A 17,205-nucleotide genomic window follows, 5' to 3' on the forward strand; every position below is an offset into this window, starting at 1 on the left:
AACAAGAAAAACTAAATAAATGTAACACCCGTTCTTCTGCGTTAGTAACCCTGATATCTATTGTGTCACGCCTGAGTTGTATTTGTGGATAACAACACAAGCTTTAACAGTGGAGTCTGAATATTTTATATGTTTTATTAAATTCAACAGTGTAAATTATGAATGTTTCATGTACATAGCAGCCACATGCATTCATTAACTGCACACTGTTCCTTTTAACGAAGCCCCAGGTGTGCTACATTAACAGTATGGGAGAACAATGTGGTGCATTGTTCCATTAGAAAGACCACTGGAGCTCCTGTGGGCAGTACAGTACATATAGCTGTATGCTGCATCGCCGTTGATCATATAGCACATGCAACAGTATCTCAGTAGATATTACTTTACTGTCATTCCCAGCGAAGGTTTAGATGTGAAGCTTTATCATCAAAGAGCAGCTGTGAGTCCCCGTGGAGGAGCAGCTGGAGGTGCCGCCGGTACAGTAGCTTCATCTTGAGCTGATGCAGCTTTGTACTGTAGCTCTTTGTTTGATGTGCGTGTGTCCTCGGGAGCTTTACACTGGATGTCCATGACAGTACAGTGAGCTGGAGCGTTTCCTCATCATGTGCTGCTGGGGCAGAACAAAAAGGCAGAAGAAGAAGAAGAAAGGGGAGGGGAACAGGAAGTTGCGTGGCGGCTGCTTGACGGAGCTCTACCTCTAGAAGCCACCTGATGCCTCTCTCTCTCTCTCCTGGGTTTCCCTCCTTCACATCTTTTCATTTGAGTTGTAAAATTCTATCTATGTAACGTACAGCTATTAGCAACTGCTTCAGTGCACTTTGCTGTAACTTCCTGAATGGCAACTCTGAACAGCAGTGGTTCTCAAACTATGGTACACGTACCACCGGTGGGCCAAGATTGTTTTAATCAAAGCAAATATTTAAATAATCATAATCATTTGAATTGTGTGTTTTTAGGCAAATAACCACTATAGATGACAATAACAAAGTACAGTACAGTACTGTGTACAGGCTACCCTCCATGCTTTTTGGACCTGCAGTGCATGTTTTCATATGTTGGCATGCTGGGGGATTCTCTGTTTTTTAACAGTCAGTCCTGTACGGTTCAAAATCTCCTGCATATAATGTCATCTTCTTAATAATCTGCTGTTTGGAGTGATTTTCAGTAGAATAAATGCTGAAAAATAAGTGCTCAGTATGTTTTCTATAAATTAATGTAGTGATAAAATAGAGGTTACGTCTGACAGAATTTGTTTGGCCCCTGGCAACAATCTGGGTTTCTCATGTGGCCCCCCAGGAAAAATAATTGCCCCCCACCCCACCCGGTCATAATGGTGGTACTTGGAGAGTCAAATATTTTCTGAGGTGGTACGTGGTGTAAAAAGTTTGAGGACCACTGCTTCACAGAGTTGTGTGTGTGTGATCCAGTGGAGTTGGATCCTCAAGGTACAGCGTTGACCCAGAGATGAACTCATGACCGTTTGATGTCGGTGGTTATAGCTCCAGTATAGAAAGTGTGTGTGTGTGCGTGTGTGTGTGTGTGTGTGTTCACATGTGCACTAAGCTTTCTCACATGTATGCACTAATGCTCCTGATTTCACATTCATCACTGAGCACTCTGTGGTGCCACTTGATCACATGATTGAGTCCCACAGTCCACTTGGAAATCAAACTCAGTTGAATAATTCACACAAGCACGTGCACGTGAGCCCCGGCCTCCGTCTCCAGCTCTGATGTTCATCGTGTGGTACAAAAATAAGCTTTTTAGCAGTTAGAACATTTGATGTATTCAAAAGAGATCATAATTTACTGGTGATTTTGCTTTTTATATGATATGATGTTGCAAATCTATGTACATTTAACAGAATAGTTTGACATTTGGGGAAATAGAATTTGAGCATATTGTTTTATGCTAAATGCAGTACCTGTGAGGGTTTTTATGGACAATATCTGTCATTGTTTTGTGTTGTTAACTGATTTACAATAATAAATATATACATACATTTGCATAAAGCAGCATATTTGCCCACTCCCATGTTGATAAGAGGATTAAATACTTAGCAAATCTCCCTTTAAGTTATATTTTGAACAGATACAAAAATGTGATTGATTTGAGATTAATTGTGGACAATCATGCAATTAATTGCGATTAAATATTTTAATCGGTCCTACCAAAAACACACCATCCAACACCTCTAAAGCTCACCAATTAACACATTAGTCTTTAAAAAACAGTTACAGCGTGTAACTTCACATAAAACCACAACTTGTGTTTTTTACAAAGTGTTAATTACAGTGAGCTTTAAAGGTTTTGGGAACTTTCATCAGAGCCTGCTTCCAGTCTAACCTAAAATAAGCTAAGCTGAGCTAAGCTCCAGCTCTGTATGCACTGACTTGAAAGCGGTACTGAGCGTTAGGGTTGGGCGATATGTTAAAGTTTTCCAACGGCCAGCATCAGCCCAAAAACTGTTGCGTGGGGTCGTGCAGGGGGGCGGGGTAGTCTCCCACTACCCCCACTACCCCCACGCAATTTTCATCCAAGAGAGCTTGTTGCAGAAAAAATAATACAGAATCACCTATTTGGGATTATTTTGGTTTTGAACCGAACGCTTCCGTCAAGCCGAAGGATCTAAATGAAGCAATTTGCCATTTTTGCAAACATGTAATGCCGGCAAAAAGATTGTAACACTACCAATTTTCAAATACATCGTCCTGCTGAGCACGCTACGCTGACAGTGAGAGCAGCAGCCCCCCTCATCTGCCACCAGAACTGCGCTGCTTCACCAGCCCAAAACCTTTGGTTCCCCACAAAAACAACTTCAGCCAATTCAGATGATTCAGCCAATCACTGGTAGCTGATATATCCGTTCCATCGTCCTGCTCCTTTAACTTTTTTCTGCTCACATTGTGAAAATGTTATGATGAGCCTTTAGACTAAACCCGGTGACAGCTGTAAGGACGGTCCTCTCTTCCACACAGACCAACACTACAGACACATCTTGAGCCATGAGAATGTTACAGAAGGAAAATCAGAGAAAAAGACAGCCAGTCGGGAGTAGTGGTGACGGTTCCTCTTCTCCACATGCTTTTCTGTGTCTTTGCTTCTTCAACAATCTTCAAATTGTCCTCCTCAAATAAGCTATATTTTCCTCGCTTTATTTCGCCCATCTCAGCCTCTCATTTCATGCCAGTATACAGCTCTTACGTCCAGATGGAGACACCATCTTTTCAGAGCTCATTCTGGTAATGATTCAAAGATTTGGACACAATGGCAGACTTGAGGTCAGACAAACAAGCTAGTTTTCCAAAGATTGTTGCTTCGAATTCTTGGACCACAATTGGAGGGTTTGAGAACACTGGAGAGCTGCTTCTCTATCTGGTTTCCATGGTCATACACTGAGCCACAGCGGCCAGTGCAACCATCATGAAGTCAGACGACAGCTGCAAATAGCCGTGTGTCATTCGTGAGGCATAAAGGCCTTTACTCACGCACACACGTGTCATTATCAGTGCCTCTACGTTGAACAACATTGATTTCCAGCGCTGGAAACTTCCTCTATATTGTCTAAGCTGATCTCACGTGGAGGGCTGAGGACGCAGCGGCTATAATGGGAGCGGATGGAAATTTGCCATTTTAATAAACCAGCAGAGGAAAAGAAGGCCGTATCAGTCCAAACAGCCCTGCCAGATGCAAGACATCTGTTTTTGTATACCTTCGACCCTTCATCTTTCCTTCCCCTCCTCTCCTCTTCTCTGCCCACTCGACGCCAGGCGAGAGGATTATGGGTAGGCAGAGTTCACAGACTGCTCATCCCTTCAGCCTTTATCACAGACACAGGGCTGCTATCGCCGGCTGAGCAGCACATCCAGCTGTAAACGCTCGCAGACCCTTCCCAAATGCCACGGCACAGCGCCCATAATCCTCTCTGATTCGGACGAAGCCAGAAATCCTGCATTGTGTGTTTTTTTTTTTTTTCACTCCAGGGAAGCTGGGACTGGGAGAGAGCAGGGGGCGAAGGGGTCGTGTCAATTACATCCTCAGCGAGCGCCGTGGCTCTGTAGCATATAGCAGAGTGACAATAAAACAATAAAACGCTTGGCAGTGCTGCGTGGTTTATTTGTTGTAACTGGGACGGACAGGGTTTGTTCGATACGCCTGAACTGTTTTGATTGGGCACCATTGTTCTGTGATTCCACTCATCACTCCCGGCCTCTTTGCATCCGTCAATCAAAAGTTGGACGTCCAGTTCAACAAGTGAAACGTTTGTCACAGGTTGATTTCAAAGATGAATATTTCACTTGTGTTGATTGTTCTGACTTCACACTTCTTCCACTCTCTCCTCTCTCCGACCGAACCAGAAATGCATGCGGTTCAACCCGGACGCGACGGTCTGGGTTGCCAAGCAGCGGATCCTGTGCACACTTAACCAGAGCCTGAAAGATGTGCTCAACTACGGGCTTTTCCAGCCAGCTAGCGACGGGAGGGACGGCAAGTTCCTGGATGAAGAGCGCATCCTTCGAGAGTACCCACAGCCAATCAGCAAGGGAGTCCCGTCTTTGGAGGTAAACGGTTGGCCAGTGATAGAATCTAATTTATTGACCATTAAATGCCTGTTGTTACATAAACTAAATTAGGAGGCAGTGACATATTTGCCAATTCCCATGTAAATATTATTTTACTGTACACTGGGACCGGGCTGTATGGCCAAAAAAGTATCATGAAAAAAGTTTTCATGTCAGTCTGCCAATATTCTGTATATTCTGATATAAATTAGGTCAATATTTCAGTTGAGTTTATATATTCCCTTAATCTTAACCTCTCAACCAACCCTGTTTTTGGTAAGTGGGCTATCCATTTCTAAAGAACAGCCATATGCTTGTACAACACGATCTCTCTCCCAACTCGTCAAATAACGATGCCTGGTCAGCGCTCCTCAGCGTCTGATACCGACGCACCAAGGCAACCTTTAGCATCTGTATGAGACGCGCCAAGCGTTGGAAGTTTATTTTGAAAAGACACTGTATGCATGTAACAAACAGAAACTGTACGTTTCCTGTGAAGACATAAGTTTGTTTTGAAAAGACACGATGCATGTAACGAGCGAAAACTGAGACGCCGTCCCTGATGCATCCAAAACTAACTCTAGAGGGGAACCTAGAGCGTCATAGTTTGAAGCGTAGGGTCACTGACCAAGCGTCCGTATTTGGCGAGTCAGGAGTCAGAACGTGTTGGCTTGGAGAGATTATAAGTTTGTTGAAGCACTGCAGCCTTTAACACTAAAGCCAGTAAAGATACCATGAAAGTAATTAAATGTTCCACACACCTAGCGATGCTCTCTCCAGAAGAACAATTGCTTTCAGGATGGACCCGGAGGTGTTAAGTAACTGATGACTGAGAGGGAAATGTTATCAGTTCCCAGTTCAGAGCTTTAATAGAATCTGTGTTGGACCCGTTGTTTTGCTGTGGACCTTTTTCTCTTTTTTAATAATTTGTCTTTCACTCAACAGTTCCGCTACAAGAGCAGAGTCTACAAGCAGCCCAACGTGGACGAGAAACAGATCGCCAAACTTCATACAAAGGTAAGTCAGTTTAAACTCACCAAATAATAACTCTGAGTTTAACTGTGAGCCTCGCTTGTGGCCAGTGTTTGGGGTCCTTCAAAGCACATTGGCTCTCAGAGACTGGAAATGATTTATCACAGTATCATCAGTGCCAGCTTTGGCTGTGAGCAGAAACTGGTTCTGCAAATGTGGCACCACATCAACATGTTTATTCCAACTCAAACAGAAACTGTAGCATGCAGCATGTCTTGTAGGGCTGGGACGATACACCTGTCTCCTGATTCGATACTATCACAATACTTGGGTGCCGATTCGATATGTATTGCGATTTTTGTTAACTTTTTTAACACTAGACCATGGGAAAAAAGTTGAATCATACACTTCTAGAGACTTTTAATTTGAAAAATATCTAAATGTATACAGTAAGAATGTCTGATTTTCAGCATGTATGTAATCAGAGATGTCCTGAAGTCAAATATATCAGTCATTGTCAGGAATTATTTATAATTCAGCAACCCAAAAATCAAAGAATAAAGACATTTCCCTCACAAATTAGTGATATTTTATTATATTTATTATATTTATATATTATATTTATATTTTATAAGGGACATGTACTGTTTTATACTTCTAGTGAATATAATCCAATCAATCTCATTTGCATAGATGTATTTTATATATAATATACAGTTCTCTTTGTTAACACCTTATTTTGAAAAGTGGACGTAGTCCCACGTGTCTACTTCCTCTAACTTCTCCAAGGTGGTCTCTACCTCCCCGTTGGCTCCATCAGGCCGTTTGAATGCATTTAACATAAATGTCAGTATATGGGTGCTCTACAGTTGTAGCGTCGGCCCATTTGACCACGGAGATGAGAGCGATGGCCAGCTCGACCGCGCGCTACAACCATACAATAACTTTTTCAGACTTTTTTTCTGACATATGTCAGCCTTTTTTTAGGAAATATTTCAGACACTTGTCAGACTTTAATTGTATCTGTATCTGCATTTTTCTGACATATTTCGGATTTTTGTTTGAACATATTTAAGCATATTTCGGCCCTTTTTTGGGAAATTTTTTGGGCCATATTTCGGACATACTTTGGCATTTTTTCGGCCTTTTTTCAGAAATATTTTAGCCTTTTTTAAAATAATTTTCATACATATTCCTGACGTTTTTCAGCCTCTGTTCTGACTTATTTCCTTCTTTAGAAGTTAGCATGCAGCTTTAGCCGTGATGTCTAGCTCTGCTTTTCCTGCAATGTATGAAACCCAAAGTGTTTCCATACTTTACTGGATGTGTAGTGTTTACCACTTTGGATTTAAAATGTGAGGGTGCAGCTAGTATCCCGTGGATCCTCCAACGTTTTCTACTGTCTTGTTTCGTTTCGCTGAGGTTTGTTTTGGTTGAAGGATACGGAACGGATATGACGTCACGTTACTCAGACTACAACAATAAAAGCGGTAACTTCCTTCTACCTCCACATAGACTCAAATTAAGCAAATATATCGATTCTGGCATTAAAACATCTATTTAGAAATCATAAAAACATTTTTTACATGTACAGTTATATTGAATGGATACAAAAATGCCATAGAGGAAAACACATTGTTTGCTGTGAGCATTTTCTTCCTGGAACAACCTACCCGACACCGAGTGTTTAGAAGAGCAAATAAAGGCTTTCAGAAGGAAGCTGAATCACTGTATTGTTACCGGTCAGCTAGAGACTCTTTGCCTTTCTTCCTCTCTGTTTTGAAATAGTGGGAAACATTTCCAGCTTGGAGGCAAACTGGAGAGTTAGCATGAGCAGCTGAGCAGACAAAGAGATTCAAGAAAAAGATGTCACAGTGCCGCCCCCACCTCAGTCTGAGTGTCGACTGGCCTCTGGGAAGTGCAGTGTGAAAACACCACAGTAATGACTGTTTCACGCCAAAGGTGTTGCCAAAATATAATAAAACTCACAGATTGCTTTATCTATTTAGCAGCTCCACTAGCTAGTTGAGGTAAGAGAAGTGTTCATTCTTGGCAGCTTGAACTGTGTGACAGGGGAAGGATGGGTAGAAAACACTCCTAGCAAGTGAATAGTATAACTTACCTGTACATTTGGGCTTAATTTGAGCTCTTCTGTTTCTCTGTGATGATCTGTATGATGCTCAGAAGGAGTCTATCTCTGTTTCTCCTACATGAATTGAAGTGAATCTCTACAGTAAACCGAAGACTGTTAGCCTCTTCGTTGTCGTGTACTGTGAGGCTAGCTCTGGGCTGCTCTCCCATAGCTACTGTACTCCTTGTAGTGCAGCCAAAGCATAAGTGTCTCTGGCAGCTCTCCGTTAGCGGCACACTAGGAAACTGTCTGACAGCTGCTCTACTTCTGAAAAGAGGACTGGAGATGGAGAGGAAGGAGAATGAAAGATGAAAAAGGCAACATGTTTTTATCAATGTGGAGATGATAACACAAACTCAAACATGTTTACATTCAAGTCACATCACCAAAAGTCATCATTCAGTGTGGTTCTTCTATTATAAACATTTATTTCCATCACTGAGTCTTTTCTTTCCCAAAATTGGCATGACACAACTTTTTGGAGTTAAGGCTGAAGCTCACACTGAGACAGCCAATCAAACGCCAGCCTTCCAACTTGTTTCAGTAAAAAGAGAGAGGGAAAGGACACCGTCATCCAGACTCTGACTCACACACACAGACACACAAACAGGGGACATATCAGCTGCATTATATGAAACATTATAACACAGGGCCATGTACGTGAACCCTTGACATTTCCAGATATTGAAGCGGCAGTGACTCATCATGGTTGATATCTAAACAGAAGCACTCTGTGGTCAAAATTGTTTGATTTTCAACCCAGTCGCCAGAAAAATTGTTGGCAGTGTACGTTCGTGTAAATCACAGGATACATTGACTGTCAACATTTCTGAATCACAAATAAGTTTCATAAATATGTTTCGTATCAGCCTTTTATCACGCTGTAATGCACAATGCCACGTGGTTAACGTGGACTTCCTTTTTGTCACATTCCCTGAGCCAGTTTGTGACAAATTGGGGGCTCGTCCGGGAGACCAACTCATTTGGTAAGGTTAAACCTAGCCCTAATGTGACCAAGGAGGCTTGATTATAATGGTTGACCAATCTGGTTTGCGACCATGGTGGTTTGTTGTTGCTAAATTGAGGTTAAGCACATTTTAGTAGTACAGATTTAAGTGCCTTTGGTATTTAGCATTGTGACTGAGATTTTTGGGAGTATCTTGCAAGGTTTTTTTGTTCTGTTCTGGCCAGTTAACTGTGGTTACTTTTGTGTAGTTTTGTTTTTGGTGGATGTTGGAAGAGAGCAGTATTTGCCCCCAAGTGGTTTAGTTTGCAAATCTATTTAATTGAGCTTTAATAAACATGTGCTTTGGAGAGTATAGCTGCATTAGTTTGGAGGAGCCATGCATCCCCTTTTGTAGGCTGAAGTGGTTGATTTCAACAGGAAACCAATCAGTTTGTTGTTTTCAGTTAGTGTGGCGGAGAACATGGGTGAAGACATGGGTGAAGCCCACAAGCGTGAAGTCAACATTTAATTTCGGTTTCACACGGGACACAAACAGCAGTCTACTGGCTGAAAGTCCAGTGTTTGTTTGACCCATCCACCACCTCTCCCACTTGCCCTTAGTGGACTTCCATGCTTGGTATACTTGTTATTATACCACACAACTTTCAATAACGGTCATTCATTGTACTACATCACTTGCTCGGACCGAATGCAAAAATGTCGACATTCAACGTAGAAAACATCCCTTGCCAACATTTTTTTTCTGTTGGTTTTACTCAGTCAGTTAAAATTATTTTTTGCTTTCATTAACTCTCACATAATAATCTTAAAATATGCAGAGAGCTTAGCTGTGAAACTACTAAGTAGCATATCAATGAAAACATTACATTTTAAGCTAATACAATCTGATAATACTGTGGGTGTTGATGACTCTTAAAGGCAATTAAAAAGTCTTTAGCAGTGATTTTCTGAGCAGATTCACAGGATGAGGATCGGGACTAATTCAGGGATTTTTAATGGATTGGTATTGGTGATAAAAATCCAGATCCTTTGTCAATCCTTTTGGTTGTTTTCTTTGGGTACTCCAACTGTTACACTGTGTAGCGGTATATGGAGTTACTGTTTTGTTTTTGATTCATAATTCAGTCTGACATCATGTTCGCTGTTTCAGTTTATTATTTTGTCCTGGACAATTTAGCAGCGACTAACGAAGTTTTAGTCGAGGACTCAGAAGTCTGGAACCGGGATAGTGATATAGCAATGAAGAGTCTCTTAGCACGGATGTCTCAAACTGATGTGCAGGATCGGGATAGAGCAGGTCAGGCATATTTGCATGCATAGCTAAAGCCTGATCCATCTTTGATCATTTTTTTATTTTCTGCAAGGATGCTAGCAGTCTAAAACACCCCGAATGAGTACAGTACAGCTGCATGAGGTGGGGAAAAAATAAAATTCTATTAAGAAATATCTTCTCTTTGTGTATTGGCTGATACACTTGGAGTTGGATCTGGGGCAACGTGATATGATGAGGACATCCCTACTCCCACCCCACATCCCTGCCTTTTTACTCCTCCTCATTTATTCTCTCCCCTCTGTCTATTCTTTTATTGCTACCCATTGTCTTTTTCTTCTTCTGCTATCTCACTCTTCATTCCTCATTTTCTCCTCTCCTTCAGGGAGCTGCTCTCTTATCTATTTTTATCATGCGGCCTGGAAAGAAAGCAGACAGGAACAGAACAGAAAACCGTTCCAGTCCCCACAATCGCCACAATCCTGTCATCTCTCCTTCCTCTGCTTCCTGCTTTCACTATAGCCTTTTTATTCTGCCTTATATTCCTCCATCTTTAACAGCGAGTCTCCCTCAGCTTCACTCTGTATTACTTAAATGCTTCCGCGTTTTCACCCTCAGTTGTGTTTGACCCTCTACACCTTCCTCTATCGCAACTTCTATTTCAGTCTTTTTACAGCTCTGGACCTCGATCCTGCCTTTTCTCTCTCTCATTCTCTCTCTCTCTCTCTCTCTCTCACACACACCCACCACCAGTTGTTCTTTCTTCTCACTGTAATAGCTCTCTCTCTTCTCTGGTTGTGCAGGCAAATCTGAGGAAGTTCATGGACCTCATCCAGCATAATCAGGTGGACAAAGTGGCGAAGATGTTGGAGAGAGGCTTTGATCCCAACTACCACGATGGTGACACTGGTGGTAAGGCAGCGCTCTGCATACAAGCACAAAAACACAAATAGACTTAAAACCGGGTATCAACGGCACATATGAGTTCCAGAAAATGAAGCAGACTGTCACTGTATTTAACCCTCTGAGACCCACAATAGACTGTCTTTTTTAGGAGGGTACAGGGGGTCTTTAGGGGGGGATAGCAGGTCAACAGTAGATGTCACATAGAAGTGGTGTACATCATGTGAAAGCTTGGAACCTGAAGATTAATTTGAGATGCTGCTCAGCACTGTGTGTCAAATTGTTCTAGTCATATTAATTCATTATATTACATTTTGAAAGTGTATAAGGGGTTAGAACATTATGATGGAAGTATATGATGTCAATTCCAATGCTCATTCGCAATTTTTGGGTTGATACCATTTGTTACACAGATTTGGTGCTAAATTCAACCAGTTTTTACTAATCCAGAATTGATAAAAAATGATCAATGATCCCTCCAAAATACCACATTAGGTCAAGTTTCAAGAAATGGTCTCCCATCATTATCCAACCACAGAAAACATGATGAGCTCTCCGTCTCATTGAGCTCCTCCTGATTTATTTCCTTCCTGTGTAACTGGCAATAATATCTGACGTTAACCACGAGCTCCACAGCAAATTAAGTCAAGTGTACAAGTGATTGGATGTGCATGTGTGGAGATAATAAGCTATTATTCTTGCCAGGTTGTAGTCTTCCCCAGACACCAGACTCTCTGCCTACAAGTGGGCCTGTAGGAGGATTTATAACTATTATCCCAGCCCAGCGTTGCATGGAACACCTGCTCACCTTGTCTTTACAGAACATTGGTGAGCTGTGCTGAGAACACATTGACATTAGGACACAGCTCTTTACTGGCTGCCCCCCCTACCACACCCCCGGCGTGGTTGTGTGTGAGAACACAGAGCCAAGTCTTTGGTTATAATAACTGTATTTACTCAGGATGCAACAGGCTGACTGAACACACACATTCCTCTCAGGAATACCAGGTACACAACTCGCATGCTCACACCTGGAAGATACTCAACTCAAACAAAAGCCAGCGGGCAGAATACTCCTCTCTGGTATCTGGCTGCTTGCTACTTTTTTTTTAACTCCAGCACATTGGTGGTATTTAGCATGCAGGGCTTTTTACATTTGGCAACACAAAAACTGTATAGCCCAAAGTCACAAATCACAAATTTTGCCTCAGGGGACTTTACAGTTACAACAGAGGAGGGATCCCCCTTCCAGGATGGACAGACGTACAATAGATGTCGTGTGTTCAGAGTAACAACATCATGAAAATACAGCATACACAATCCATATGACAAAAAATAATACATGTAATGTGAGCATATGTGAGAAGGTGGATCCAGGAGGATGTCAAGCAGCTTCCCGGCGTCACCAAACAGGTAGAGCCAGAGCAACACGACTTCCTCTTCATGCCAAATAGATAGAGCCCGAGCAACATGGCCTCCTCTCCACGCCAACCAGATAGAGGCAGAGCAACACGACCTCCTCTCGACACCAACCAGATAGAGCCTGAGCAACACAACCTCCTTTCCAAGCCAGATAGGTAGAGCCAGAGCAACATGACCTCCTCTCAACGCCAAATAGATAAAGCCCGAGCAACACAACCTCCTCTCCATGCCAGATAGATAGAGGCAGAGCAACACAACCTCCTCTCGACGCCAAACAGATAGAGCCCGAGCAACACAACCTCCTCTCCACGCCAGATAGATAGTCAGAGCAACACAACCTCCTCTCCACGAAACAGTCTGCTATAGCTCAGTTTGCCACTGCAGCACCATCAGCGAGGGTTGTTGGCTCCCTTTATTGTCTTGAAGGGTCAATTCACCCAAATTACAAGTTGGTACCGCAGGCCATCATGTCTGTTTATGTGTCCAGGTCTTTTAGATATCTAACTGCTAACGAGAGAATTTGAATTTGACTGGAGTATCACTTTAACTCTGCCTGCTTCAGCCCGTCCACAGTCCTTTAATCAGTCCTATTGGCTTTTGGATGAGTACCATGCTCAATAGGAACAGGAGTCAGCGATCCATAGGATTGACAGGAAACTCTCAAGGATTGTTGTTAAAACACCTCCGGCGGGTCGAGTTGGGAGTCGGGCTGCTGCCTCTGGAGGAGAGCGTATCAATCTTCCCAAGGTCCTGTGTTCCCCAGTTCAATATTATATTAATTATTAACATTTTAAATACAGGTTTTATGTTGTCAGGGAATCATTTTCCCTCCGAACATGCCCACTCATAAAAACTCCTATTTAAATTTTCTGATATAAGTTAATACTATCTGGAATTATAAGGGCTGTCAATCGATTAAAATATTTAATTGTGATTAATGGCGTGATTGTCCATAATTAATCGCGATTAATCGCAAATTAATCACACATTTTTTGTACCTTTTTAAAGGGAGATTTGTCAAGTATTTAATACTCTTATCAACATGGGAGTGGGCAAATATGCTGCTTTATATAAACATATGTTTATATATATTATTGGAAATCAATTAACAACACAAAACAATGACTAGAAACCCTCACAGGTACAGCATTTAGCATAAAAATATGCTCAAATCATAAAAAAGTGGGCATGTCTGTAAAGGGGAGACTCGTGGATACCCATAGAACCCATTTACATTCACTGATCTGGAGGTCAGAGGTCAAGGCACCCGTTTGAAAATGGACATGACAGTTTTTCCTCGCCGAAATTTAGTGTACGTTTTGGAGCGTTATTTAACCTCCTTCATGACAAGCTAGTATGACATGGTTGGTACCGATAATAATAATAATAGATTCTTTAGGTTTTATAGTTTCATATATGATATATGATGCCAGTATTACTCTGGCTCTAAAACTGAACCTGATACAACCTGAAAACCGCAAGTTGCGTTAATGTGTTATTATTGCGTTAACAGCCCTAATTTGAACACATTTAATGAATACAGCTTGAACGCATCATAATGTAACTCAATGCAATCTCCGTTGCGTTAATGCATCAAAGAAATTGATGGCGTTAAAACAAATTTGCGTTATTATCATGTTATCTTTGACAGTAATTATGTTTGTGTTGTTGTTATTTGAATAGATTCAAAAACATGTATACTAGGCTAGTTTTCACCTCAGGAAGCACTACGCTTTGACCTTTGGTGATTCCATTTCTCCAACCATTTGATAAGTTCCCTCAAGGGTAAGCCTGTTATATTGAGACTGGGGAACATCTTTTTCAGGTTCCAATTATGTGCTATGTAGAGCTGAGGAACATATATAGGACCTTGAGAACATGGGAATGACCCCATCTGGGGAGCTCGTATTACTGTGCTCTGAGAACCACACAACGTTCAGAGGACGTATGAACAAGACTGAGTGAGAAAGTAAGAACAAAATAAATCATCCTCTCTGAAAAGGGTCCTTTTATTACAAAACTGTTTTCGAATTTCACAGGTTTTAAAATAACTTTTACCTCTCATCTAAAGCAGCTTGTATTTAAAAGCTCATTACAATCATTTGTTAACCAGCGCTAGTTTACCTGAGTATCATTACTGTGTATTTATGATCATTTAATGAATATGTCAAGGGTATCTCAGTGGTGCAGGTGCTCTAAACACAGCCAGTATTGAGTGGACAGAAGATTGGGCAGAAAATAAAGTGGTCTGTTGAGGCAAATAAAGCTGACGCTGAGAGGAGAAAGTGTTATTAAGCAGAGAATTGAGGTTATCTTAATGGGCTTTGAGAGCTATTGTTAAATGAATGCCTTATTGCTGAAGGGGAGGAGGCGTCTCTCTGCAGATTAAGACTCTTGTTACTCCACTCTCACTGTACCAGCTATTGATTTCAGCTGTCCGGTCAAAAGCTCTTCATTGTGATTTAACACAGTAAAATATAAACACTCCTCTTCTTCCTCCTGCTGCTGCTCATATCTGCACACAGTTAGCACAGCTGGAGAAATCAAGGCTCATTTTCATCCCGTCAGAAGAAGCCACTCAGAGATGACTGCCGCACATTTGAGAGTTTCCCGAGCTAATCTGTCACAACAAACACAGAGCTTTCATTTCCTTTTGTAAATGTTTTCTCCTCAGAATCCACAAAAAAACAGTGAAAAAATACAAACATACTCATTTAATACATCATGCACGCGCTAGTGTCCACATGCACCCACGAGAAGTTTATCTGACGTCCACTGGCACAACCTGTGAGTACTAAAAAGTGTGTTGATTTCGTAACTGGAAGAACACTATACTGTGAATATTCTGTATAGTACATAGTGAAATTAGGACCGGACAGGACTGACTGTTTTGGATAGTAATGTTTCCATTAACAAAACTTAACAAAACAGAGAATCCCCCAGTATGCCAACATATAAAAACATGCACTGCAGGTCCTAAAAGAGAGGGATGGTAGCCTGTACACAGTACTGTACTGTACTTTGTTATTGTCATCTATAGTGGTTGTTTGCATAAAAACACACAATTCAAATGATTTTGATTATTTAAATATTTGCTTTGATTAAAAAAATCTTAGCAAGCTGCTTAGAGCTAGTGTTAGGAAGTTAAACAGGTCATAATTCTCTCTCTAATATCTATTTTATATTGATGTGAAAACATCTCCTTCAAACAACTGGATTTATTCAAGTTTCTCACAAAAAACTAAGTTTTAAGAGATTACATTTGAACACATCATGATAACGTTGTAATTTACCTTCAGCCAATAGCCATAGCCAACTTTGAGTGCCTCATAATAATAACTCAATGGCACCTCCGTTAACGTTCGTATCTCCGGTATTTATCCAGTCAGGACTGTGCTGCTAACGGCTGCTAACAGCTAACATTACTAACTCCCTCCCGCTGATTTCAACACAGATTTGTTGTTCACAGTGTCGCTTTATCAGGGAAAAATAGGGTGCACCCCCTCAGGTTTAGTGGCGCCACGCTGTTGAGCGTTTTTTTTTCTCTTCACCGCGTCTCCGGTCCAAAACAAACTGAAACATTATACAGCATGCGTATGCGTGTACCATAGTTTGTGAACCACTGCCCTATATAGACTCATCTCATTTATTCAGGTAGTACAATGCCAAATCAGTTTTCTTTATATAACCTGAAATTACAATCCCAAATTTGAAATTTGGCATACTGCAGCCTCTAGACAGCATCCTTAGACCCTCAATTTGCATAAGAAAATCTCCCCAAAACACCCCCTTTAATGGGTAAAACCCTCTGAACTAGGCACGGCTTACCTGGTGATGTACATACCGTACAGGTGCAATGTCTGCTTATTAACTGTCTGTGTCATGTGACATAAGCTGTACACTACCTGCAGTTGTTCAGTGTGAATTTAAACCAAGCAAATAAAAAGATGCCAGCAGGTATTTCCCAGGTGGTTCGTACCACAGAAAACAAACTGTGTCATCACAGCCTCAGTATCGGTCCCCGGAGTCGTGTGCATGCTGCTGTTACTGGAGGCAAATTAAATCATTCTTTTAGTCGTAGTACATTTATGAGCTGTTAGAAACACACAAATAAAATGCTTTTTTTTAGCTCCTATTAGGAAAGACAGTTTTCTTAAACTATTAAAAGCAGCAAACCTGCTGGATGTATTTTTATCACTAAAACATCTGGGTTCTGCTGGGTAGGTTTCTTCTTCCTTATCTGCTCTCCGATACAGATTTCATACATTTTGTAACCTATGTTCTGTCCATGACTTGTTTTTTCTAGAGAGTCCGCTGACCTTTGCAGCTCACCTGGACAACGTGGTGGAGACGATCAAGGTACTGAAGAACGGAGGAGCTCACCTGGACTACAGAGCCAAAGACGGCATGACTGCCCTCCACAAAGCTGCTCGCTCCAAGAACCTCGTCGCACTCACGGTAAAGGAGCACCGCTACTGTCATCTTGCAAGTGTTTGATGAATGCAGACCAGTCAGTTAACAGCACGATGAGATGATGAAGGGATGATGCTTCATCAGTAAAGTGGAGGCTAAAGACGAGAGGAAACACGACTTATGCTGTCGGTCCTTCCTGAGGAGCTTAGACGACCAAAATCACTATAAAGACACAAATTCATGTGAAAAAACTCAGTAAAATAGCCTTTTGTTAAGGACCAGCATCACTGCACTTTGCAAGGTTGGATCCACCTCATCGCACCACAGACGCCTCCGTTAAACACTGCGGTAACATGAGCGCACAGTGCAAAATATATTAAATATATTAGGATTTATTTATGTTCATAAAACAACACAGAAACATAAAAGAAAATGCGTATGTGTTAGGACCTTTCTGCTCAGAGGACATCCGCCTTAGAGGACATCGGAAGCAGCAATCTTTAGGATTTATCTGATAACCCATTGGCCAAATATAAATTTATAACGCACAACAGGTCCACCTACA

General features: G+C 41.5%; 1 protein-coding gene and 1 long non-coding RNA gene across 5 annotated transcripts in view; one reads left to right on the forward strand and one right to left on the reverse strand.

The window, feature by feature from the left end:
* Positions 1-17,205, forward strand: part of LOC119503463 (SH3 and multiple ankyrin repeat domains protein 2-like) — a 236,632-nt gene that overhangs the window by 75,797 nt on the left and 143,630 nt on the right. For all 4 annotated transcript variants that reach the window (XM_037795273.1, XM_037795280.1, XM_037795288.1 and 1 more), the window contains exons 4-7: positions 4,359-4,562; positions 5,508-5,579; positions 10,706-10,814; positions 16,534-16,685. In XM_037795273.1, the coding sequence (XP_037651201.1) occupies positions 4,359-4,562; positions 5,508-5,579; positions 10,706-10,814; positions 16,534-16,685 (537 nt within the window). The remainder of the gene's footprint in view (positions 1-4,358; positions 4,563-5,507; positions 5,580-10,705; positions 10,815-16,533; positions 16,686-17,205) is intronic.
* Positions 1,135-5,923, reverse strand: LOC119503486. The gene is made up of 3 exons (XR_005210331.1): positions 5,912-5,923; positions 4,334-4,336; positions 1,135-1,398 (listed from the first exon to the last, which is right to left on the reverse strand). It is a non-coding gene; the product is annotated as an uncharacterized LOC119503486 (long non-coding RNA).

The sequence above is a fragment of the Sebastes umbrosus genome, chromosome 2 (assembly GCF_015220745.1).
Source record: "Sebastes umbrosus isolate fSebUmb1 chromosome 2, fSebUmb1.pri, whole genome shotgun sequence".
In the NCBI taxonomy this organism is placed as follows: domain Eukaryota; kingdom Metazoa; phylum Chordata; class Actinopteri; order Perciformes; family Sebastidae; genus Sebastes; species Sebastes umbrosus.